Source organism: Gossypium hirsutum, chromosome D09, assembly GCF_007990345.1.
Source record: "Gossypium hirsutum isolate 1008001.06 chromosome D09, Gossypium_hirsutum_v2.1, whole genome shotgun sequence".
Lineage (NCBI taxonomy): Eukaryota > Viridiplantae > Streptophyta > Magnoliopsida > Malvales > Malvaceae > Gossypium > Gossypium hirsutum.
Window position 1 is genome coordinate 3779316 of NC_053445.1, and position 26947 is coordinate 3806262.

At 33.0% G+C, this 26947-nt stretch overlaps 2 protein-coding genes across 4 annotated transcripts; one reads left to right on the forward strand and one right to left on the reverse strand.

Annotated features, from left to right (window-relative positions):
- Nucleotides 1-792: 792 nt before the first annotated feature.
- Nucleotides 793-17082, reverse strand: LOC107892794 (heparanase-like protein 2). The gene is made up of 11 exons (XM_016817845.1): nt 17021-17082; nt 15739-16030; nt 2998-3117; nt 2880-2916; nt 2490-2670; nt 2245-2399; nt 1925-2158; nt 1635-1824; nt 1424-1549; nt 1228-1327; nt 793-1140 (listed from the first exon to the last, which is right to left on the reverse strand). Exons 1-11 carry the CDS (start codon nt 17080-17082, stop codon nt 793-795), a joined length of 1845 nt encoding a protein of 614 aa, XP_016673334.1.
- Nucleotides 17083-23233: 6151 nt separating this feature from the next.
- LOC107892795 (beta-1,3-galactosyltransferase GALT1) lies at nt 23234-26680 on the forward strand. 3 transcript variants are annotated; one of them, XM_041101593.1, is made up of 8 exons: nt 23234-23466; nt 23825-24601; nt 24676-24851; nt 24921-25202; nt 25281-25409; nt 25484-25663; nt 25753-25860; nt 26322-26680. In XM_041101593.1, exons 2-8 carry the CDS (start codon nt 23842-23844, stop codon nt 26526-26528), a joined length of 1842 nt encoding a protein of 613 aa, XP_040957527.1. In that variant the 5' UTR covers nt 23234-23466; nt 23825-23841; the 3' UTR covers nt 26529-26680. The 3 variants fall into 3 exon arrangements, with proteins under 3 accessions (XP_040957527.1, XP_040957526.1, XP_040957528.1); XM_041101592.1 differs by having other exon boundaries at nt 23836-24601; XM_041101594.1 differs by having other exon boundaries at nt 23235-23466; nt 23901-24601.
- Nucleotides 26681-26947: the final 267 nt, after the last annotated feature.

Sequence of the window (26947 nt, forward strand, 5' to 3'; positions counted from 1 at the left end):
GATATTTTCTTAAATTTTATTACACTAATTTTTGACTAACTCACTGTGAAGAGAATAAAATGTTGTGCCCTAACGCATTGGGTGTGATATTTTTCTTTTCAAAATGAGAAGGTCTTAATAAATAATTTAATTTAATTTAATTAAGGATCGCATTTTTTTACTCTCGACTTCAAGACATTAATTAATCAATTTGGTACCAATTTTTGGGCGTTACGAGGGTGCTAATCCTTCCTCGTACGTAACTGACTCCCGAATTCATTTTTCTGAAACTCGTAGACCAAAGCTATTTTTTAGGTGATCCAATCACACCTTAATAAAAGATTGGTGGCGACTCCCAATTTTTATTTTTTTAAAGTCGAGAACTAATTTTAATTTTTTTCCAAGAATAAAAAATGGTTTCGACAATTATACTACATTTTATTGCGTTCATCTTTATCATTAAAACATGTGGGGCACTGTCTTTAAATTTCAGATTGCACTATACAACTTGTGACCGAAGATGTAGGAAAATGAAGTAGATGGAAAAAAACACATTGGAAACATGCCGAGTCTAATATAAAAGCGAACGTGAGTGATTTATTCCCGGTGGATTTTTTTTTTGTCCATGCAAAATATAGTAAGAAATGAATTAAGATAAAGGCAGAAAAATTGAAGGAAACTAAAATCTAAACGTTCATACATAACTAAGAACAATAGTAACAACTGAAAAAATAAGTTAGAAACTCTTATCACATTCTAAAAGTTCAAGCAGAGTTTAAAGGTATTTCATTTTGGATAAAGAAATGATGTAATTTAAGCACAAGCAGGGGCTTGAAAGTCTCTGATGGTTACATAAACTATGGAATGAGCTGTAATATGGATGGGTGTGGAAGCATTGACAAGCTTTGGCTCCACCGCCGGAATGTCAAATGTTTCTGTTGGAACCATTGGAACGTCATTCAGCAACACGATTTGTCCTTGTATATTTCCAGCTAACGCAGCCAAATGATACTCTTCTCTATCCTTAGAACCTCTAAATTCAAATTTAGGCTTCACAACATCCGTGGATCTCAAATTACGACCCTGATGTTCGTAATTTGAAAGGGTGAAATTGAACGAGCTATCTTTCGACAAGTTAATAAAAATGATAGAAATCCCAGGCTACAAGAGAGAAAATGATGCTGATAACATTTAATAAAAATAAATAATTTGAAAAATGAAAAGTTCGTTCTATCAAAGTTGGCTTACCTTTTTCTTCGCACAATGAGCATATACACGCAAATTTGGGTTAGACTCTTGAGTTACGGCACGTACAGTACTTCCCATAAGTCGGTGCCAAAGAAGTGCACTAGAAACAAAACAAATTAATAAGATGAATTATGTTGGTTGCTATAGGGAAAAAAAGCAAGGATAAGGCTCACACTATCTGTGTGAAGATACGGACCCGTAGTAATCTGGATTGGGAATCGATGTTGTAGTATTAAGTAAAGCATAATTTCCACCGATGAGAGTTTGCCTGCAGAAGACCTTTTGATTGTAGGTTGAAGCCATTTCCAATTGATCAAGATACCTATCAAGGGAGAAAAGTTCAACCGCGTGTTTTATTATACACAGAGAAAAGGAAGAGGTAGAAGAAAAGGAGAGAAAAATATTACCAAAATCCATCAGCAAAGGTTGGGGACAAATCTTTAGCACCACCGTGAAGAGCTCCGCCAGATTCAGAAACCCAAGCTCCCGACTGCGGTTTAAACTTGTTGACAATATTCAAAACACCTTTATCGATTTGGGAAACTTGATTTAAGTAAGATGGATCTTGAATCTTGGCAATCATGTTTGGATCATCACCTGCATATGCATCCATTGAATTAAGAAACTGACCCTACTAGTAATAAGTAATCCTCTAAAAGCTCTTCGATAAACACTGAATTGAGACATATTTGGATACCAGGTACAAAATTATAGATATGGTGTGTAACTCCATCAACAACATCATGTCCTGAAACTTCTAGGAAGGAATTAAACCATTTCTCATCATAATAGCCACTAGGACCTAGAACCTTTGGTTGAGTTTTTGGATCTGGGTGTAATTCTTTCACTAGATTCTTAAGTACTACTATGTCTTTTCCATATTGTTCAGCCTCAACGCTTGCACCCATCCCAGCTCCGGAGAGTTGATTTCCTGAAATAATAAATGGATTAAAATACAATTCAAAAAATAATGAAAAACAATCTCATGTAGAGCTTCGGGAAAACAAATTTAGTTACCAAATTCATAAGAATCAACTTTGTATCCCATGGAAATAGTATACTTCATGCAATCCCCTGCATTTTGCGATTGCCAATCGCCAACCCAAAGACCCTTTTCGATTTCTGACCGATTTCTTCCGAGAAGAGCATTCAACCCGAATGTAACCTTTACTCTTCAAAATGTCATATCAATAAAGTCAATGTCTTTACTAAGAAAAAAAGGGAATGTTTAATTCTTTTTCGGAATAAATATAAATACCAACCCAGTTTGATTGAAAAAATTATTGAGTTCGTCCCATCTTTCCATGGGAAGGCAGCCCTGAGAGAATCCAAATAAACTATCTTCATTTTTCATGAAATTGGGGCAATTCTTAACTCCTCCTACTCCATACACCACTTGAACTTGCAACGACCCACCAATTTTGATTCTTAAAGGATTGAATGCTGAAAGTAGCATTAAAAATTAGTCTGAAATTGTTCTTACCAGCTTTGAACCAAGTTTAGTCCAACTCGTTCACGCAACCACTCTTATGAGGTGGCTTTTAACAGTATTCGAACCGCAATATTTGCAATCTTTTTTTTATTCATAGGGTATGGACTACCATGGATGAATTAATGATAGAGGCATGTAATATTATATACGTAGAACTCACCTTTTATTGCATTTATTAGACCCTTCTTTTTCAAATCCTATGAAAAACATAAAGTACAAGAAAAGTCAAAATTTATGTAAAAGACATTGTTCATACACACAAAATAAAATATTCATACCAAATTTAAAATTCCAGCCTTTCCCCAAGGACATTGATTGTAGTTGCATTTTTCAGTAGGCCACAAATCCAATGTAGCGCATACAAAGTTATCATCTGTTTCAGCAATTGGTGTTGCTCCCTGAATCACAACGTTCACATTTTACGTCGACGAAAGCGATATCTGGGAAACAAGGATTGCTAGGCTGAATATGCATTTCAAATCCATATTCACGAAAGAGCAGGAAGAATTGAGGGTAATGCAATTGTAATCATGCATGTGTTTATATATATGCGTGTATTAAAAGTTTGTTACAATTAGATATGAATTTAAAATTTGTTAGGAAATTTAATCGTGGCAAAGCCATCATCATCATTTTGTTTAAAAGTTACAGTTTTGCAGCTGCAACTTATTCCTTTTCAACTACGGTCGAGATAATGGTTCCAACTCGTTAGTTGGCATGAAAATTTCGTTTTAAAACCACTTTTGGGCCGTCTACCATTTCAATTCCAAATTAAAGGCTTGTATTGTTTCTTTAGCTTTTATGTCTTGTTGTCCATATTGTTAATGGAATAGGAATGTGGGTTTTGTTACAAGGAAAATTGTAATTTTAATAATATTTTAACAAGTAAATATTGCATGCTAAGGAAGTCTGCGGAGATTATATTATTGCAATAATTAAACCTATCATTAAACTTGAAATGTTAGAAATTCAGTGTCCATAGTAGTAGCTTTCTAGAAAAAGTTTCCCACATTTGTTTCTTCGAAAATTTTCCGGAGAGTACCTATCCACTTTCGCTCCAAATTCCTAAATCTCTTTCATGGATTTTCATAAACTCTATCGTATCTTAAAATATTTGTGTACATAAAAGAACTTTTGGAGTTATTTTAATTTACTCGATAATTGAAAGTAATATATATTTTAAATCGTATAGAAATTTTTTTTTTTGTCTTTCTTTGTTTTATAGAAAATATAGACCACGGGGCTTTTATAAGACAAGGAATTGTTGGTTTTGAGAATTTTACCCCGGGCCTTTAGAAAGCACATCTTAACGACGATGACATGAACTACCTAGACTAAGCAAGACTTGCTTTTGTTTTCAGTGTAATGAAATGCATAAAAAAATCAAACCGTTATAACCTAAAATCCAAACCCTATAGGGATTGTTTATTTTGTTTTTCTGAATTTTTATGCCCTTTTTTATATTAAAAATTTGAAACCAATCAGGGAAGAACAAATGCCTCCCAAGTGCCCATAGTTCACCTTGTATACGATAAAATCCAATTAGGTAAGCCACCTACCTAGTGGATTTGGCACTTGGCTCAGTTGGCCAAGTAGTACAAAATTCTTTATTTAAAATTTGCAAAGTATATTTTCCATCGAAATTCGGGGTTACTGACATTGCAAAATTACTAAAAACTGTTAATTAAGTATGTTTGAATGTTTATAAACTTTATTATTTGATATAAGGATGTTTGAATTATTTATGTTTTTTAATTGATGAAATTCCACCAGCTGATGATTATATTGTGTAGATGCATTTTTTTCACATTTGCATCTATCTTGTTTTTCTCTGAACCACTGAGTTTTTTTTACAAACGAGAGGAGTTAACCCCCTATTCAATTATACCTCTTTCCACACATTTGAATAATATAGGGACTAGATTACCCTATTTTAATTTGAAAGGGACTGAATTGCTCGTGTCCTAACATTTTATTAACGCAAATAGTCAAATTCGTCATTAATTGTCCTTTGTTCCACACTCTCTTATAGTACATGGACTAAATTGGTCCTGACTCTGTTGTACAAGGACCTCCTGTGTTATTTTTCCCTACTAACTAAAAGAAGTAAAGTAGGAAGTACCATAAAAAGAAAACAAGAATAAAAGAACAAAACAAGTCGTGGGAAAGTTATGAACGAATTGGCTACTCAAATTAATTAGGCATCCAAGGTGCGAGTGGAAAGAGTACTCAAACCCCACAAAATCAGAATGACGAGGTTGACGTAGAATAATTTCAATCTTCAATGAGGAAAGGCTTATACCTGTTCCACAACGGCCCGAGACAAAAGAGGGCGTTCGTTATCCTTAATAAGGTTTCTTTTCGCCACACTTTGAAAACGAATACTATTTTCTTCCGATAGCGTTCATTTAATTCTTAATTTTTGGTATGTTGTAACATTTGGAAAAAAAATATTTCTAACGTAAAGAAATGAGTTTCGATTAATTATATTACATTTTATTGCGTTCATCTTTTATCATTAAAACATGTAGGGCACTGTCTTTAAATTTGAAATTGCACTTGTCCAAGATTACATAAGTAAAGAGAACTAATATATAAGGTTAAACTCGATCTTCCACCGTCTATACTTTTGCATTTATCTATCCCCTTCATGAAAGTTAGAAATAAGATACATAATGAAACTATTTTTACTTTTAACATCGAAGCTTTGAACCATACTAAAGCCACAACCCTCGGATGAATTAGAAGGATTACTTTAATCCGTCCTTCGAAAATCTTCTTTCAAACTGTGCACAGTGCACTAATAAGATAGACACTACAGTCGTATAGCTAAAACAATGCTTCAAATACCAATAATGCACCCCGAAACAAATAAAGAAAACCCAATATAATTCCAGCAACAATAAGTGCAGTAACATGACATCTATAAAGCTGAGATCTATATCAACATGCTCCCATGATCTAGCCAAGAATTATAACCGTAACAGATACAATAATACCTAGTCAATGTATTCTTTGCAGATAGACTATATATGATAAGATAGATTATAAGAACAATAAGAAAGCCAAGATAAAGAAATCCAAGATGTAAAGTTCTACTAAACGTTCGAAAATATAACCTATATTGATTGATAAAGAGATCGATGATACCCTAAAGAAAATCTGGAAGAAGAATATCGCTCATACGCACTGGAACCAGTTGTGACATAAACAACATAAATCTCATGTACATAAAGTAGAGCAACAACTAGTAGAAGTAGAAAAATAGCATCATACAAATTTTTGTCATCGAGTCCTCTACCGAAATATAATGGAATAGAATGCCAAAGAAAAATAGAGCGATGTTGACCATTAATCCACAAGACTAACAATACCTTGTCTAACGTTGTTATTAGCCAGCATTCCCATATGATAAAAACCACATATGAAGATAAACAATTGCATATATCTTTAAGGATAAAAGAGCATATAGAATACCTAGAGGAGATCATCATAAGATACTCGGCCATAACAGCTTCATTCAGATATATTTACAGTTAAAACACTATCCCACTGACTACTAAAGTCATTGATGATTCCATATTACCCGTTCCGCTAAAGCAATCAATTCAGAAGAAATCCCGGCCAACCTGTTCTTTAGATATCATAGCAGTTAAAGTCAATTATTTGAGAATAATTTCTTCTTTTAACAGTAACTTTGCATATCCCAAATAGTCTTCAAAAAAATCTTCTATCACATTTATAACTCTCGATATTTACTAACCAACTCTCGGCAACTCTCGATTCTAACCACATTATTACTCAATTAACCGCTGAGCTCTTCGGTTCCCCTTTACAGACTTCAACAACATAAATCTTGTTTAAATTTTGTTTAAATCTTGTTTAAATCTTGTTCAACAACATAACGTTCATTATCAACATAAAATTAAGAACCTCTGCTCTTACTTTTATGAGTTTCTGCTTATCATTAACAACTTTTTAATCAGATACTTGAGTATCGCTTTCAGCATTATCAAAATTAGCTTGGTTGGAAAATATTTCTATCTATAAGTGAAACAAATCCCATTAGAGTTAGGAGATATCACACTATCACATGTTATAAAATGGCATGTATCTCTAGACTTCATACATGGTATATTCAGTCCGAGAATTGACTAAATTATAGCTCTGATACCATTAAATGTAACACTTCTAACCCGTATATCTTGCCAGAACAGGGTTACGAAGCATTACCGTACAAACAGAATATTTAAGCATGCATTTCATACATTATCATAAACACATTAAAAGATAATCATTTAATTACATATCGTCTCTTAATCGAGCCCTCCAGGCTCTAGAAATACCTTAGAAATGATTCGGGACTAAATGGGAAACATTTGGAAAGTTTATGAAAAAGTTAGAAAAATTGGACTGCAGGGGTCACACGGTTGTGTAGACAGGCCTTGTGACTTACACAGTTGAGACACACGCCCATGCCTCAGGCCATGTAACAATCGAAATAGAGACACAACACGCCCGTGTCTCAGGCTGTGTAATAATCGAAATAGGGACACACAGCCGTGTCCCAGCCCGTGTCCTTACCCATGTAACTCTCTAAGTTAGGTCACAAGACCAAGCCACGCGCTCGTGTGCCAGGCTGTATGCTAGGCCGTGTAACAGCTTGACTTGCATGCATTAAAACCTACAGGGGACACACGGTCGTGTCTCAGACCGTGTGTCACGCATGAATGAGTCACACGTCCGTGTCTCAGACCGTGTGGACATGAAATTGGCCAAAATCAAGCCATTTCCATCACCAAATCAAGCATGTACCTAAAAACATTTTGAGCACATAATCAAAACATCAAAACGTTACCAAAATATGCATGAAATGACCAATTCAATAGACCAAATCCATTCAACCCATGCCAAACAAGGCACCTCAAATGCATTCATTCAAATCCTACCTAAACATGTATACATTACCACATTTGAATCAAGCACATCAAGTCCAATACCTTTTCAAAACATACCCTATCTTGACCATATTAAAACTAATCCATCACCTACCATATTTGTCATTGAAACATGCATCAAACCATTGCTACATTAACAAATACTAAATAGGCATCAAAAGTACCAAAATAGCACAAACCAACCAACAACACATGGTGCCAAAACAACTTATACATGCTAAAATCATCAACCAACATTCAACTAACATTAAACACAAGTCCACCTATACATGTCATTATAACCTTGGCCAAAACATCAAAAACTACCGATATAATCATTGGATAGTGTGATAGATCTCCGACAAACTTCCAATCGATTGAGCTTTTGATAATCTGTAAAGTAAAAGAAAATAATTATGTAACCAATGAATGTTTAGTAAGATCGTATAAACTTTAAACATAATATTTCATTTCAATAATGAACTTTATAAAATAAATATAAAGAGATCATGATTGATTTTTATGTTTTTATGTTTTTGTTTATTTAGAAAATTTTATAATTTGAAAGTATGTTTTATTTAACGATAATTCAGTGGAGCTTCGACACCAGAAAATTTTATGGTCCTTTTCCATGACAATTCAAGTAAAAATAGGGTTCTCAATTGCCAATGATTTATTCGGTAGGTTCAAATTGGTTATGTAAGTCTTTTCGTTTGCTGTGGTAGGACGATAACAGGCTCAAATTTTTTATGCGGCCAATGGGTGGATTATTTGAGATTCTCTTGGTCATCGAGATGTTTTAAGGTCCATTGGAATCCCAAATCGAACCACACGGGTGAGATTATCAATATCAGCAACATCTGAACTGCAAAATACTAGCACCAAAAAACTTGCTCGTTTTGCGGTTAAACATGATATTTTTCAATTTGTAAGACACAATGTTGTCAGTCTTGAACAAAATCCAAATCATCGTTTAATTATATTTTATTAGTATTGAGAAAGTTGCTCGTGTTGTCATTAAAATTGATCGTTTATGTCGTTAATTATGTAGGAAAATGTAAATCACGTACTAAGTAAGTTATGTGAAATTATTTTGGAATGTTGACAATGTAAAATTTTATTTTGTAAAATATAATTTTTGAATTATGTAAATTAATAGTTATTTGAAATGTTGGAAATGTAAAATAATTTTCATTTAAATTATTTTTGCAATGTGAATTAATTGTTTGATAAGGGCGTAACTAAAAAGGATAAAGAAAAAAAGAAATTTTGGGGAAGAATGAGAAAGAAAAAAAAAGTGGGAGAAGAAGTTCGTTGAAAAAAATGAAAAAGGGTATTTATGCATAAAATAAAAAAATATTAGAGTTTTTTTAAAAAAATAAATAAAGAGAGGACCTAAAATAAATATAAAAAAGTTAATTGACCGATCATATTACGTCAGACACATCAGAGATGTCAGTTAAATTTTAATGTTTAAAAAAAAAAACACTTACCTAACTTGAGGCTGCCTTCCTCCCCCGACTCCTTATTATAAGGGGGGGTTGGGCCTCTTTGATCCCCATTACAATTTTAAGAGGAGAGGCAAGTCAATTTTTTTTTTATTAAGCGTAATTTAAGTTTGTTGTGTTTGTTTTAGTTAGTGTTATTTGAAATTAAAACTTAATAAATACGATTAATGTATGTAAATATATTTTGATGTGCATGTATTATATTAAAAGTAAATATGGTAATGCAATAATTAATTATATTTATTTTATGAAGTTGGGGTTTATTTTTTAAAAAAATTATGCAGATATAAGAATGTCTTTTCGAGTAAACAAGGATCACATTTCATCGAGAGCTACCAAAACAGTAAAATTGTTAAATCACAAATTATTTATTTGCATGTTATATATGATATTTCTTATAAAGTGTGATATGTTTATTAAAAGTTTAGTTAAAAAATAAATAGATTTTTGGTTTAACGTCTAAATTAATTATGTTAAATTTTTAGTTCAACGTTTAGGAAAAAAATTAGTTTGCTTAAGATTTTAGTTAGTCTGATTATCCAAAAGATAGTTGTAAATTAACCATTCGCTCAACTATATATAACATTTTTTGAACCAAAACATTTCCTTGAGCAATATTTTTAGAGCCGTTTTTTTTTTCAATAACTCATATAATTTTTTTTAATTCAAAATTCTTCTTTTTCCAATTCAACCTGTTTTTTTAGAAAAATATTTATCTATAATTTAAATTTAGATATATTATATTTATTTTTAAAATTTTTGGTACGAAATTTTAATATTCAAAGTTAAATATATTTTTCATTAACAGTTATTATATAATCAAAATTGCATCAATATTTAAAATTTGAAAAACAAAAAATATTTAGAAATTTTAAATTTTGAAAAACGAAAAAATACTTATATAAGTTAAGAATGCATATTTCATCTAAAATATATATTAAGTTATACTTAATTGAGATATTATTTTTTTATTTTACCATAAATTTTAATTTTTTAAATATTTGATTTACCATTTTTTTTATAAAAAAAATTTGCCTTACAAGATAAGTATCAGGTATTGATGTCGCAATCCATTTTCCCAAGTACCATGCATTAGTTCGAAAGTTTGACCTAAGGGCAGACTTAATATTTGCCTTGGTTGAGCAATGAGCTCAAAGACCCACACTTTCCATATGTTGTGCGAGGAGTGCATGATCACATTGGAGGATGCCGCTATGCAACTTGGGCTACGAGTTGACGGTGACATGGTCACGGGACGAAGCAAAGTGTTCGAACCTTCGGTGCTATGTAACAACTTGCTTGGACGGTCCTGGCGAAAAGAATTTCACGACCTTGACATTCTCATGGTTCATAGCGAAATTCAAGAACATATCGAGCACCACCATTGACAACGAGCTGAGGTACGCTACTCGAGCATATATTTTGCAGCTGATAACAGGGTACTTATGCCGAACGAAACATCTAATAGGGTCAACATAGTGTACTTGCCTCTATTGGAAGATTTCAACCGTGCTAGTACTTACAGTTGGGGATCAGCAATGTTGGCGACACTATTTCGAGAGCTTTTTCGGGCAACAAATCATGAGGCACATAACATGGTCGGTTGTTTGGTACTGCTACAGTCTTGGGCACTGTATAGGATGTCATTTCTGGCGTCTGTTACGCACCAACCATATAGGTGACCACTTGTAAATAGGTAGAAAAAATATATACTTAACATTTAACGGCTCAAAAGAATGAATAATATTTTATGATTTATGTGCTAACGTGTTTATTTCAATTTCAAAAAGGCCACGTCTCCAGATATTGGCATGAGCAAGACACTAATAGTGTACCGCCAGATGATAGAGGCGTCCATCGGAGACAAATAAATATATATAATTTTAATTAAGTAACAATGATTTAACTTATTTAATTGCTGCATGTTACTTGACTCGTTTAACTAACCCATTCCAATTATATTGTGCAGTTCTTCTGGATGTCGTATTTTACACCGAACATTTCAACCCTTATTCCAGAGTGGGTTCACACTAAAGCAAATGTGTGGTGCATCAATGTTCCGGTGCTGAACTTTTCAATCCTTAAGTGGAACCACACCAATCGGGTTATGCGATAGTTTGAATGCAAACAATTTGTGTCAGACGTTCCACAATGGTTTGATGATGTCTATGGTAAGACTAAGAGGGAAAAAGATGGAGCGGATTGGGCTGTGGAACATCAGCTATATATAGCACTATGGAATGCCCAGTTCGAGAGGCAGCCTTAAATACACTCCTGTACGTTTGAATTCAGTCCCTCAGAGAAGTACATACATTGGAGTACATACATTTGTACATGGCCCAAGGGTGCCCTTTTTTATATGGTGCGCAGCTTGGTGTTACTAGGTATGCTCGAGGCTAAGTTGTTTTGCAAAAAAATACAAGACTTGGTCTAGTTGACCATGACTTTGACGTACATTGGCTTGCACTACATGCAAGGCTTCCTCGACCTTACTTACCCTAATCGATAGAGGAGGGTCACTATTAAAGGTTGGCTTTCTCTTCGGATCTTAGGGTGCCCTAGATGGTAGTGGAGGTTGATATGGTGCATTGGGTCTAGAGGGATTGGGGTTTTGGGCTTCTTGATTGGAGGGACCTCATTGGTCTCTTCCCCGCCTAATGTTAGGATGGTCTCACCACCTTAGGTTATAGGTGTTGGAGTATGGATTGTATACTCTATTCCCCATATAGTTATCCAATTGGTTTCTCTCATTAGCATTTCCCCACGAGCACCTTCACCATCATGTCCTGCATTAGAATAGGTTAGAAGGGGTTGGTTTTGGACTTATGCCTTGGCTGAACTCATCTCTAATTGATTGATCCTTTCAAGGACTTGTTGATACGTGTCCTGACTATCGACTGCATTAACGATCGATTATTTGACTCTATATGTGAACCGTTTAGCCAGCTACATGTAAAAGTTCATTGCTATGTCATCGATGAGTTAGCAAGCCTCAACATATGTCTTTGATATGAACGCTCTCGTGGACACTCCGTCAAGACTAGAGTGCATGTTTTCATCTAGCCCATTATAAAAAACTTGAAGTTGTATCCAATCTTGCAAACCATGATATGGGCACTTACGTAGCATGAGTTTAATGCGCTCATATGCCTTTTATAGTGACTCCCGTTCCAATTGCCTAAAGTTCATAATATCCATATGAAGCTTCATTGTCTTGCTCGGGGTTAAGTATTTTGCCAAGAATTTGATCCCTAGCCCATCCCAAGAGTTAATGGAATGTATTGGTTATGAATCTAACCACATGAAAGCATTGTCAGTAAGAGATAAAGGGAATAATTGAAGGTGGATAATGTCATCGAATATCCCATTATATTTAAAGGTATCACAAAAGGTTAGAAATCTCTTAAGATGCTGGTTTGGATTCTCATTCATTGACCTTCAAAATTAAAGGTTCACTTGTATTATTTGGATCATCACCAGTTTGATCTCAAAGTTGTTAGCACGATCAATGCTCCCTCAAACAACATCGAGATCGGGCATCACATAGTTGCACAAAGTGCTTTGCTTCATGGGTGGGTGTGGTGGTGGTTGAATTTCTACCTGTAGATCTTTGATAGGTTGGTTTCTTTATGGTGGTTGGGCATCTCTCGAATGTTGCACCCTCATTGTGCATGTAATTATCGATCCTTGTCATACAACACCTCCTACAAGCACAAGAGAATGAAACAAATTAACCAAAAATTGTGAACGAAAGAAAAACAAAGCCATATCTATAATTTCGACTTTAGCCAATTATCTCTCTAAGTACACACAACAAAAAAAATATTTCAATCTAGCACTGAGTCCCCGATAATGACGCCAACAATTTGGCCACCTCTTTCCGTCCTCGTGAATAAAGAGAGAAAAATCAACACTTTGGGAAATTAAAATAATTATTGTTGCTTCCTACAAGTGTGACAGGAAGTTGTAATATTTGTAGTGTTACGAACACTCGAGTATTCCAAGGATCAAACCCAATAAGGTTAACAGTTGAAAATTTTCTAAATAACAAGCCTGCGAAATAAAGAGTCTAACTAACTAATCATGGAAATTTATATTACGACAAATCATAAAGTTAAGAGGATTTAAACAAATGTACTATCTAGCTACAAGGACTAAAATGTAAAATATGAAAATTTATGAAATTAACAATTAAATAACAAATGGTGGTTGATAGATCTCGATGTGGTTTAATAATCTTCGAATCCAAAACGCTTAAACACCTAAAATGGCTTCATTTTACCTCTCGGCCTTAGTTTTACCAAGTTAGAAAAATTAATCTGGATTATCTCTCGATCTCACTGGTTAACCCGAGACTAATGAATTGGTACCCAACAAGATGTTTTATTGGTCACACTTGCCTAGATATTACCTTAGAGTCATCAATCCTAAGTTTTTAGGTTCATTTAAATTAGTCCAATTTATTATGATTTGGTTCCTCATCCAAAAATTAGCTCACCACATCTTCATCAACCAAACCCATTAAAGGTTTAGTTACTCATACTAAAAATAAAGCTACTGAACATGGAAATGCAAAGCATGGTAGCCATTAAAGAGAAAATTAAGAAAAAATATAAATGTTTGGATTTTTATGTAGGAAAACTTAAATGACATGTAAAGAGAAGCATTAAACAAGAAAATCTAAAACAAGAAATATAAAAGGAATAAGCTTTAATATATTTAAAGTAAAAGAAACCGAAATACATTAAACTAAAGCTAAAAATGTCATTACAAGCAAGGTATAGGGACTGAAAGTGTGAATAAACCTAAGCTGCAGTGTTAACTAACTTAACTACCTATAAGAACACTAAGAACAAGAAGAAAGTGCAATAAAATAAACTCTAAAAATATGAAAGAAGAAGAGAAAACATAAAACCTAGAAAAAGTGCAAAAAAAAACTAAAAGAAAACCTAAAGAAAACTAAGGCTAAACTAAACTAATGTGACCTCTTGTCTCTCAATCAAATTTTAGCTGATTTAAGCAACTGTTCTGACCCACTTTTGTCACCCAAAATACCCTTGAATGAGCCTTCAATGGTTGGTGCTTCAACTAGACAGAGACTACTATTTGTGTCATTTTTAGTCCATTCACGATGTTGGAATTTCGATACCCAATGATAGGATAGCGCGATACCATCGATAGACTTAAACCCGGGGTGCTCCTTAGCAAGTGGGTATTGCGATACCCGAAGTGGATACAGTGATACCGTTGTAGATGGTCTTCATCTTTGGGGCCTGTTAGAAGTATCATGATTCTAAAGGTAGGATATCATGATACCCTCTTATTTTGTGATGTTCTCACTCAATTCCAGCCTCCAACACGTCCCTACAGTAATCAATCATATATTAGGTCCCGAAATGACACTATTGGCCAATTTGGGTCTCAAAAACAAGAAAAAAAATGAATCATTTACACTTATTAATTCAAACCTAAAAACTACAAAAAAAATTATAGAAAATACACTAATATGCTTTAAAACAAGCTCTTCAAGTGTACCGGGGAAGCCTAATTTACCATATTAAATTACTACAGATCACCTTTTCAAGATGCTAAACTCATGTTTGTGATGTTTAGCAAGCAAACCATTGCATAGTAATAAATTTTTCATCTCTCGATGGGTCGTGGAACAAGAATAGTTGAGCCTAACAATAGGTTCATCACCCCTCTTTCAAATCTCGTGGCAACAACTCTATTAGATTTCACCACCGTTCTCTACGTAGCACGACAAAAACGTTCACCACCTGTTCCCTAAGTTTTACATGATCATTCATTTCCCTTGCCATTTGCTCATAACTATTTAACAAAAGGTTAAAGTAGCTCTGATAACAGTAGAAAAGAAGAAATATGAAGCAAAACAAAACAAAATAACTCCAAAAAATGCATAAATCGTTCCAAAAAATCAACAAAGAACAGTAAATCCCTAACAACAGTTGCAAAAATTTCAAAAAGAAAAGGAGGCAAAGTAATCTCGAAGAAGAAAACCCAAAGAATATATAAATCTATCTCTCAAAATACATCATTTTGAAAGTAATTGGCACCCAATAGAAACTTACTACCTATTCCACAAGGTTGTTGTTCATCGTTATCACGACTCCCTGAAAATGTGGTCCTCAATGTACATTTATGACAAAATTTCAACTGTTTGGATATAACGTTTCACCATAGAATAAAGTCACCATCTAGAACAACCTTATAGAATAAAGTCACCATCTAGAACAACCTTAAAAAGAGGAAGTTATCATAATAGAGTACCTCAATAAAGGCCACTTTTGTAACATTCCTCTCGACTCAAAAGGAGTGGTATTGTTATACCCCTATTCGTGATAAGACACGTGGCAAGCCTAAAAGATGCCTAAAATGTAAGCTTGTCGTTAACAAGCTGGTGAATGAACTCACCTTCCCAGGGGGACTATCCAGGCAACATATGGCTTGATCTTCATTGGGAACATGGAGTCATTTGGTCACCAAACATCACATGGTCTCAACTACTTTATCCCTTCAAAGCCAAAATGAATGACAGGATTTGTCCTATCACAGACATCCTCATCCCATTAAAGACATCCTTCTTATGAGCTCTGTAATGACGGCTAGATGACAAGTACAACACATCAACATCATATTGCACATGACCCTTGCCTATAAATACCCCAAGAATGATGAAGAAAGAATTGACTCTTGAAGAATACCTAGCTTGCACTCTTTCTATACTCAACCTGCAAACTCTCTCTTCTTTCATTCTCCATAACTCCGGTTCCCTACCTTGACTGGGTGAAATGACCATCTCAACAACCATTCTACTCTCCTCTGTACCCTTCCCTTGTTGAGCACTACATCAACATGTATATATTAAAAATAGTATTGATTAGTTTTCTTTTAACCTTTATTTGAATGGAAGGTGAAATCAATGTTGAAGAGATTAAAAATAGTTATAACGGTGACATTGATTATTATAAGAGTAAGATTAATGGAATTGAATATGATGTGATAATTGTTTTCATGATGTCATGATAATGTCTTTTTTATGGTGTGGACAATTCTTGCATGGGAGGCATAAAGGTATCCCAACATGACATATAGCAATATGATACTCATGAAATTATTAAAAATATATTAAATTATAGGTTCATTAATAAATTAATAAATTAATAATATTTATACCTTTACTTTTATAATCAATATAATTTTTTTGGTAGAAATTGTGGAAGTATGCCTCGCATTTCGACTAAAATAGTATGTGACATCGCAATGAGAATAAGCTCTTCATCCTGATGAGCAACCGACGTCATGACAAGAAGAAAGTCATCGTCCCGACAATACGATTTGTTACACGCCATATTTTTATTAATTATTTCGTCAATTCTTGAACATGAAAGCTAAGTAGCCTAATGGTAAGGGGATTAATTAAATTCCTAAATATCCTAGGTTCAATTTCCCTTACCCACATATATTTTTTAGAATTTTTAGCATTAAAACTGTTGGTCAACACCCCCTTGCCGTGCACCAATGTTGCCATAAGAGAGAATATTCTTTCTTCCCTTAAGTTGCTCTACTTTCCCCTATAGACCCATTTCCACTCCCTTAATCCACTTTCCATGCCCTTATCCGTCTATGTTGTCATTTTCCCCTATTACCGTGCTATTGTCGTCCCATGCACCTAGACACCCACCATTCACTTTTGTTTTTCATTCCAACATTTCTCTCTTCTCCTCTCCTCTCTTTTTCCTCCTCCTTCAACCACCAAACTTTTTGCTATTTGCCACCAAATCACCATCATCAGCCACCATACCTCACCAAACCACCACTACAACTTCACAAACATTTTCCCTCTCTTCCACTCCTTATCCATACCATCGGCCACCATATCCTCACCGATTTCCATTTTCTCTTCACTTCTTTAATGATAATTGATCTGCTAATCCTCCTCTCTTAAGTTCATAGACTATTTCTATGTACTAATCTATTATTTTATATTATTTGGATGCTGAACTCCTCATTAGATAAACTTCGTCCATCGAAAGATTATTCTGGTGATTTGTTGATCTTTTCAACTTGATCTTAATAATGTAAGTATCTATGGGAAAACCCATGTCAATTTCTCCATTACCTATAATTGTATTTAGGGGCTGATTTTTACATGATCATTTTTGAAGTGTTGATTGGATTAATTGGTTTCTCAACACCTATAAGAAATCAAAAAGATTTCTTCATAATAAGGAATCAATAGTAAGTTCTCTAATCAAACTCTTATGAATTAGAGATTGAATTCATGGCCAAGACTAATAAATTGTATTTTTATAATAAATCGTCTTTAAATCAAATCAAATGGAGGATCTATCTTTTTGTTCCATCATTGAATTACGAAGTTAAGATCTAGTGGAAAGGCTAATCATCAGGTGCGAATTTAACTTATTAGAAAATTTACACATAAGATTTATTATCAAATAATACATATATTTAATTAAAAGTGAAATCTTGTTAAAGATCTCTATAAAGTGAAATATTGAGAATACATTATGTATTCAAAATAGGATGTTAAATCCACACAAAAAAATGGTGACATTCAAGTAAGTACCTCAAGCTGATTATTTGTGAATGTATGTTATGATTTATGTGACTTGATGATTGTTGTGATATTATTTATACATACCAACTCTCATGATATGTGATTTTATGGCAAAATTGGTTATGTCTAACATATATAAATCATGCAATTATTGTGATAATTGGGATATGATTCATATGTTAAACATGTTGACTGTATTGATTATAAATTCGATTCACATGTTAAGCATTCCTATTGAAAATATTATTCATATGCCATATCGCATGCATGGGGTTGGATAATTATGAAAGGAGGAAGACTTTGGCAGTTTTATTGCAATATTGAGTGGCTTGTCCATAACGTTATTGAGTGGTTTGTCCATAACGCTATTGAGTGGTTTGTCCACAAAGCTATTGAGTGTCTTGGCCACAACGTTAATGAGTGGTTTGACCACAACGATGCAGTTTGACTGTGATATTGAGTGGCTCTGCCACAACGTTATTGAGTGGTTTGACCACAACGATGCAACTTGACTGCAATATTGAGTGGCTAGGCCACAACGTAGTGTGTTATTGGATGGACGAATTCTGGGGAATTCTGGGGAACTCTTTATTGGTTTATAGACGAGATGGATAGGAATGTTTTTGTAAAACTTGCATTCATTTCTGGAAAAAGCTCTGTACTGACATTCTCATACACCTTGCAATATATGAAATTATGTTGAAGCATAAGTGTTGCTATATATGTGAAATGTATAACTTATATATTGTTTTCTTTTATGCTGAATTCACACTGTGCTTTAAAAGCTCGCCCCTCCAAATTCCTGACTTTTCAAATAACCCATAAGGTTAGGACATGGGCACGGTTGATGGAGAAGTTCTTGGATATTTTCCTATAAACATTTATACTTTATTATTTTGATATTTTGAACTGTTTAATTATTATTTGTGAACTGTGGCATGGGACGTTGATTTTGAGATTTTGATTTGATTTTGCATGATTTGGTTTTAGACAAACTTGAAAATTGATTTATCCATTTGGCATGAGAAATTGGTTTTGTCACAATTATGATTTGACCCAAATGATTTTATTCCAAACTCCAAACTTGTTTTTCTGAAACTTTAATCTAGTTTATATAGATAATCAATAATTTATAAAATGTGTCAAATAATGATTTTTAACCAACAACATGATTTTTGTAAAATTTTTCACTGTGATATTTTCAAATTAAGATGTTCTCTTCAAATTCGAAATCTTGGACTTTTCAAAGTGATTCAATTTCTGATAATATTTTTCTAAGGAAATTCAAAGAGGAATAATTTAAATTTTTTTCTCAAATCAACATATTGATTTTAAATAAAGAGATAACAAATTTTAAAAGAAAATAGCTAAATGTTTTCCACGTCATTATGATGGTCAATGTGATCTTGGAGATTCAGTCATAACGTTTAAGCCGAGTTTATAGGGTTACACAATCCTACCTCATCATAACGACCAAACGCCTCGTGTTCCTCAAGTTTCTTGACTTTCTTCTCCCATTTATGTATTCAAAATGCATTGTGAAATCCGTAAAAAAAGAGGTGATATTCAAGTAAATACCTCAAACTGATTATTTGTGAATGTACGTTATGATTGGTGTGACTTGATGATTGTTGTGATATTATTTATACATATCAACTCTAATTGTATGTGATTGTATGGAAAAATTGATTATGCATGACATGTATAAATCATGTTACTGTTGTGATAATTGAGATATGATTCACATGTTAAGCATGCTGACTGTATTGATTATAAATTCAATTCGCATGTTAATCACGTCAACTATGTTGATTATAAATCTGGTTCGTATGTTAAGCATACCCATTGAAAATATTGTTCATATGTCATATCATATGCATGGGGTTTGGATGATTATGAAAGGAGGAAGACTTTGGCACTTTTACTGTAATATTGAGTGGCTTGACCACAACGTTTGTGAGTGGCTTGACCACAATGCTATTGAGTGGCTTGACCACAACGTTATTGAGTGGCTTGTCCAAAATGCTACTGAGCAACTTGACCACAACGATGCAACTTGACTACGATATTGAGTGGCTTTGCCACAACGTGGTGTGTTATTGGATGGACGAGTTTTGGGGAACACTTTATTGGTGTGTAGAGGAGATGGGTAGGAATGTTTTTGTAAAACTTGCACTGATTTCTAGAAAAAGCTCTGCCACAATGTTATTGAGTGGCTTGACCACAACAATGCAACTTGACTACGATATTGAGTGGCTTGGCCACAACATGGTATGTTATTGGATGGACGAGTTCTGGGAAACTCTTTATTGGTGTGTAGAGGAAATGAGTAGGAATGTTTTTGTAAACCTTGCACTAATTTTTGGAAAAAGCTTTGTATTGACATTCTCATGCACCTTGCAATATATGAAATCATGTGAAACATAAGTGTTGGTATATATGTGAAATGTATAACTTATATACTATTTTCTTTTATGTTGAATTCACACTGGGCTTTAAAAGCTCACCCCTCCAAATTCTTGACTTTTCAGATAACCCATGAGGTTAGGACATGGCACAGCTAATGGAGTTCTTGGATATTTTCGTATAAACATTTATACTTTATTATTTTGATATTTTGGATTGTTTAATTATTATTGATTTTGGGATTTTGGTTTGATTCTGCATGATTTTGGTTTTAGACAAACTTGAAAATTTAATTTATCCATTTGGTATGTGAAACTGGTTTTTATCAAACTTACTATTTGACCCAAATGATTTTTTTTCAAACTTAAGAACTTGTTTTTATGAAACTTTAATCTAGTTTATATAGATAATCAATCATTTATGTAATGTATCAAATAATGATTTTTAACCAACAACATGATTTTTGTAAAATTTTCTGCTATAATATTTTCAGATTAAAATGTTCTATTCAAATACTAAATCTTGGGCTTTTCAAAGTGATTCAATTTATGATAATATTTTTCTAAAAAAAAAATTCAGGGAGAATACTTTAGATTTTTTCTGAAATCAATACACTGATTTTAAATAAAGAGAACGAATTTTAAAAGAAAATAGCTAAATGGTTTCCATGCCATTATCATGGCCACTATGATTTTTGAGATTTGGCCATAGCATCTAGGCTAGGTTTAAGAGGTTAAACAATCCTACCTCATCCCAACGACCAAACGCCACATCACGACTTGGCGACGTGTTCCTCAAGTTTATCGACTTTATTCTCCTAGTTAAACTTTGTTTTAGTTTCCCACTTAAACTCTAATCAACCAAGGATATTCTAATCATAAAAGCTATAAATTTTTGCCTATAAATAGACCTTAGTTAATCTAAGTTTTAGATAACATAAATATTAATATTGAGAGAATTATGATATTTGAGTTTAAAGGATTTTTATTTTGGGGTTTCGATTTTCTTTTGATTCTCTCCATCTTTTGTACTATTCTATTATTTAGTGAAACCTCATTTTATCTATGATTTTTTATCCTCTTTTGAGGAATTTTTTCACGTAAATTCGCATGTTCAATCTTTTCTATTTCTATTTTTTTTACTTGTTCGTTGCATGCACGAATTAATTCCTACACAAATACATATAAATATTTATCAAATATATCAACAATATACATTAAACTCGTTATATTTATATTTAAATAAATTATTTTGATATTTTCCCTCTAAAGTGTAGATTACGTAGCAGGAAAAAGGAGTTGAATTTGTGTTTTCTTACCAGAATTAGAAACTAATTAATTAAATAAAATTTCTGAGTTCTCATTTGAAATTTTTCCTGGCAGGCAAAAATAGAACGCGTTAATGAAAAAGTAAAAAAAAAGTTAATTCTATCAAACATCCCTAAACTATTATCTTTATTTTAAATTAATCCTTACATTTTAAAACATTCTAATTACATTTTTAAACTATTGAGGTTATGTCAATTAGGTCTTTTGTAACTAAAATCATTAATGTAACTGTTAAATAATATGTCAAATCATATATGACATTATTTAAAATGAAAAAATAAGAAAAAAATTATTATTGTAAAATTAAATATTTAAAAATATTAATTTTGAGGTTTTCAAAACTTCTACGGAAATTATATTGTTCGCTCTTTCTTTCAATTTTACTTTATTTTTAGATTTTACTTTAAAAATTTATACGATAATGTTCTATTTATTTAAAATTTTTATTTTAAATTTAGTCACATAAGATTTAACGTGTCATTTAATGGTTAAATTAATTTTTCTTAATAATAAAAGATCTGATTTATATAACATTGATAACTTGTATAATAGTATGGTGATGTTATCTAAACACTAATGAAATAAATATGTAACATGATATATAACTTTATCGCCATATTTTATTTAAAAAACTTTATTATCACTTTCTTTAAAAATGAAATAAAAAATGTCAATAAATTACTCTTTAATAAATGATTGTAAAAGTATCATGGAGGTTTCTGTATTTGGAGATATTTTGTATTTTGTTCTCTCTACTAAAAAAATTAATAAATTAGTCACTGTACGTTAAACTAAAGAGTAAATTGGTCCCTATACGTTAGTATGAGATACACATGACACACCACATGTGATTATCTAGTTATTCTGTCAGCCACATCGGTCTTTAATAGTACAATTTGATGAAATTTTTAATAGAAAAAACCAATTCGCTTTTTGATCTAACATACAATAACTAATTTTTTTTCATTTTTTAAGAAAAGAGAGTAAAATGCAATTTAGCTAAAGTACAAGAACCTCTATGGTATTTTTACCAAGAACTGTTCATGGGTCGAGCTACCCGCCCATGCCCAAAGACCCACTTGAAATTTGGAATGATTTAGGCAAAAATATTAAGCCTAAAAAATGGAGTTGGGTAAAAAAATTAGGCCCGTTTAAAATACTAGTCGGGCTCAAGCTTGAACATTCAAAGTTCAAGCTTAGTCCGGCCCGTTTTAAGTTTCTAATACTTTATATTATGTTGTTTTTATATATTATGTAATTAAGAACACATTAAAAAATTAACTTATACTAAATATATAATACTACTCTAATATAAATATTAAAATAATATTAAGATGACTATATACAAAATTTTAATAAATTAAAATTATATAAAATTATTAAATATTAAATATTAAAATAAAATAAAATAAATATATTTTTTAAAAATTTTAAAAATAATATGGGCGAACTTAAAATAAACTTATATTAATCTTTTATAAATATGGACAGATTTAGATAAAATTTTTAACTTAAATTTTAAGTCGAGTTAAACTTAAATAAATATAAAATATATTAATATTATATCTAGGTACGGTGGGACTGAACGCCTCTAATTTCACATCATAGTTAAGGTAATAAATAAATAGTGGAAAATGGAGAAGTCAAACAAGAAAATTGAAAAAACAAATTGCCTATGGTGTCTTTATTGGCCGATGGTTTCTTAGAGTCAGCTTAACATGAACAAAGACTTCCCAACAGTATCCTAAAAACCCAACCGCCTCATATTTTGACGTAAACTTCAAACTTTGAAACAAACCTTAGCTTCCTCAAAACTTCTCTTTTTCTGTTTTCAATTTCTCTTCCCTTTATTCTTCATTGCACTTCTCAACTTTTTTCTTTTATATTCTTTCTCTTTCCTTTCAACCAAACACTCCCCAAGGTTCTTCAACAAAATAAAATTAAAAGAGATCCATCAAGATTTCAGGTTTGTAACCTATTATATATTGATACTTTGTTTACATGCATGGGATGTTTACTTGTTTGCTTTGGGACTGCCTAGTTTCAGCTTTCTTTTTTCCCCCTTTGTTATTTATATATGTATGTATGTATATCATAATATGTTTTGAAGTTTGATCTTTTCTTTGTTCTTTTTAGTTTTGTTTGTATGTTATTCTTTTGTGATGGCTGATGCATTGACAATTTCTTTTAATTTATGCTTCCTTCTTTGACTTTTTCATAGTCTTGAATGATATTTTTGACTGAATCATTTGTTTTGAGAAAATAACGGAGTTTTGATTGAAATTTCTTAATCTTTCTGTTTTTTTTTTAATTACACGACAAAGTGCTATTTCAGACAAAAATGAAGAAATGGTTGGCATGTGTACTAACGGGGTCTTTCATTGTGATCTTGATATTAAGATATAATGTGATGTTTAAGAACCCTTTTTCGAACAACAGTCTTCAGCAACGTATCTTCGTAAATACGATTGATCCGCGACTTAAATGGGTACAACAACCTACCGTTTCTCCGGCAATTCAAAGTCCCGAAGCTGTTAATCAAGTCGTTGTCGCGGACGAGTTAGTTTCGGGATTGTTTCTTGATAGGAATTTCTCTAGTGAAGTTCAAAGTTCTTTATTTACATGGAATGAAATGAAGCATATAGTTAACTACAGCAAAGGATTACCGAATGCGTTAGAAGCCGTTCGAGAAGCTCGAATCGCGTGGGACAATCTTATGGATATCGTTGCGAAGAAGCAACAAATCGAGGTGAATGAAAGTTCAGTTGATCATAAAGGGAAACAATGTCCCTATTTCTTAAGTAAAATGGATACTAAAGATTTTGGAGATAAAGGTTATAAGTTAAGAATCCCATGTGGTCTAATTCAAGGCTCTGCAATCACTATCATCGGCATTCCGAATGGTCTTTCCGGAAGTTTCAGGATTGATTTAACAGGGGAATCAGTTCCAGAGGAGCCAAACCCTCCTATTGTTTTGCATTACAATGTTCGTCTCCAAGGCGATAAGGTCACCGAGGATCCCGTAATTGTTCAAAACACATGGACTACGGCTCAAGATTGGGGTGAAGAAGAGCGGTGCCCCTCTAGAAACAATAAGAAAGGTACTTTGCTTGCTCTTTGACTAAGTTATGAATCATGGATAACATATGTTTATTATTTTTTGCATGATATGCAGTGGATGATTTGAAACAATGCAGTGAAAAGATTGGGAAACGCGATAACAGAACTAGAAGCAAGCCTTACTTTCCATTCAAGTTAGGGTATTTATCCGTTACGACACTTCGGGTTGGAGAAGAAGGATTTCATATGACCGTCGATGGAAAACAAATAACATCGTTCGCATACCGTGAAGTACTTTTCCCAACACTTAATTTTCCATGTTTTTTAGCAATTTTCTAACTTTTTATGATGATCTTATAGGGTTTAGAACCATGGCTTGTCAATGAAGTAAGGATATTTGGAGATATCAACTTAACATCAGTGTTAGCCAGTGGTTTACCTACATCTGAGGACTTGGAACATATTGATGACTTGGATGCTTTAAGAACGGTTCCGCTCCCACTACACCGTCCGTTAGACCTATTTATTGGTGTCTTTTCGACGGCAAACAACTTCAAACGCCGAATGGCAGTTCGAAGGACTTGGATGCAATACCCTGCAGTAAAGTCCGGAACAGTCGCAGTCCGGTTTTTCGCCGGTCTAGTACGTTCCTATTTGGTGAATTTGTTGCCTTTTTAAACATAAAATGCATACTAAATGTTTGATTAAATAACACTGCAGCATAAGAACCAGATAGTGAATGAGGAACTTTGGAGTGAGATAAAGACCTATGGTGACATTCAATTGATGCCTTTTGTTGATTATTATGGTCTTATTACATGGAAGACTATTGCAATCTGCATTTTTGGGGTAAGTTTGAGTCTTAAAACATTAAAACCCCTTTTTCTATTGAATTTTGCTTAAATTTGTGTTTGTTTTAATAGACTGAGGCTGTTTCAGCCAAGTATGTGATGAAAACGGACGATGATGCCTTTGTTCGAGTGGATGAAGTGTTGGGTACTATAAGTAAAGAAAATGTGAAGCATGGGCTGCTTTATGGTCTTATAAACTATGATGCTCAACCTCATAGGAATGCTGACAGTAAATGGTACATCAGTCCTGAGGTAATTTTAGAGGACTAGCAGCATTGCGATGCATATGAAGTGTTTGATTAAATGTCTCTAAACTGCTCTTGTGTTTTGCGTGTATGAAGGAATATCCGGAAAAGACTTACCCTCCTTGGGCACATGGCCCTGGTTATGTGGTCTCAAATGACATAGCTAAAGCTGTATATACAAAGCACAAAGAAAGATCTTTACGAGTAAGTCCCTTCCAAATTTTATAAACATTTATAAACCTTAGATATTAAGAAGGGTTAAATCACTTTTTGACGTCTAAATTTAGTAACTATTCCTACATTAGAGTTTGAACTTTTTTGTTTAATCCTGAACTTGCAATTGCTCTCACGTTGGAGCCTGAACTTTTTTTTTTGTCCAAGTTGGTTCTTGACATTTCCTTAAAAACCCCAAAATTCAAAACCCAACATGAAAACAATTATCAGTTCAGGACTAACATGGACAATAAAAAATTCAAGCTTTAATGTGAAAACAATCATCAAATTTAGGACTTAACTTGGATAAAAAAATTAAGCCTCAAAAAGTGATTTAACCCTATTAAAAATCAAGGTGAACTGCAAGTTGGATAAGGAATTTCTAACTATATCGAAATGATCATAAATCATATGATTCCAGTAACTTGGGTATTTCTTGACATGCAAAACAGATGTTTAAGCTGGAGGATGTAGCAATGGGGATATGGATAGCAGAGATGAAAAAGGAAGGTTTCAAAGTGTATTACAAGGATGAAAAGAGGGTGTACAATGAAGGTTGCAATGATGGTTTTGTTGTAGCTCATTACCAAAGCCCCAGAGAGATGCTTTGCCTATGGCAAAAGTTGCAGGCAGAGGGTGTTGCTAAATGCTGCAATTGATAAGCTAAGCCTTAGTGAACCGGATTTAGGAAGCAAGTACATATATTCAATTTTTACAAGTTTTTTAGGCAAAAGTACTATTGAGATCCTTATACTAGGAGTCGGATTACAATTTGCCCCCTAATTTAAAAAAATGGTCCAATTAGTCCCTATACGTTAGATTAAATAGAAAATTGATCCTTCTATTAAAAATTGGTCTATATATGTCAGAATGAGGTGCATTTGGCACGCCATGAGTAACTATTTAGTTATTTTGTTAGCAACGCCAGTTTTTAATAGTAGTAATAGATTAGATTTTTACTAGAAAGAACCAAATTGCTCTTTAATCTAATCTATAGGGATTAATTTACTCATTTTTTGAATAAAGAGGGTAAAATACAATCTAACTCTTAGTACAAAGGTCCCCATGATACTTTTAC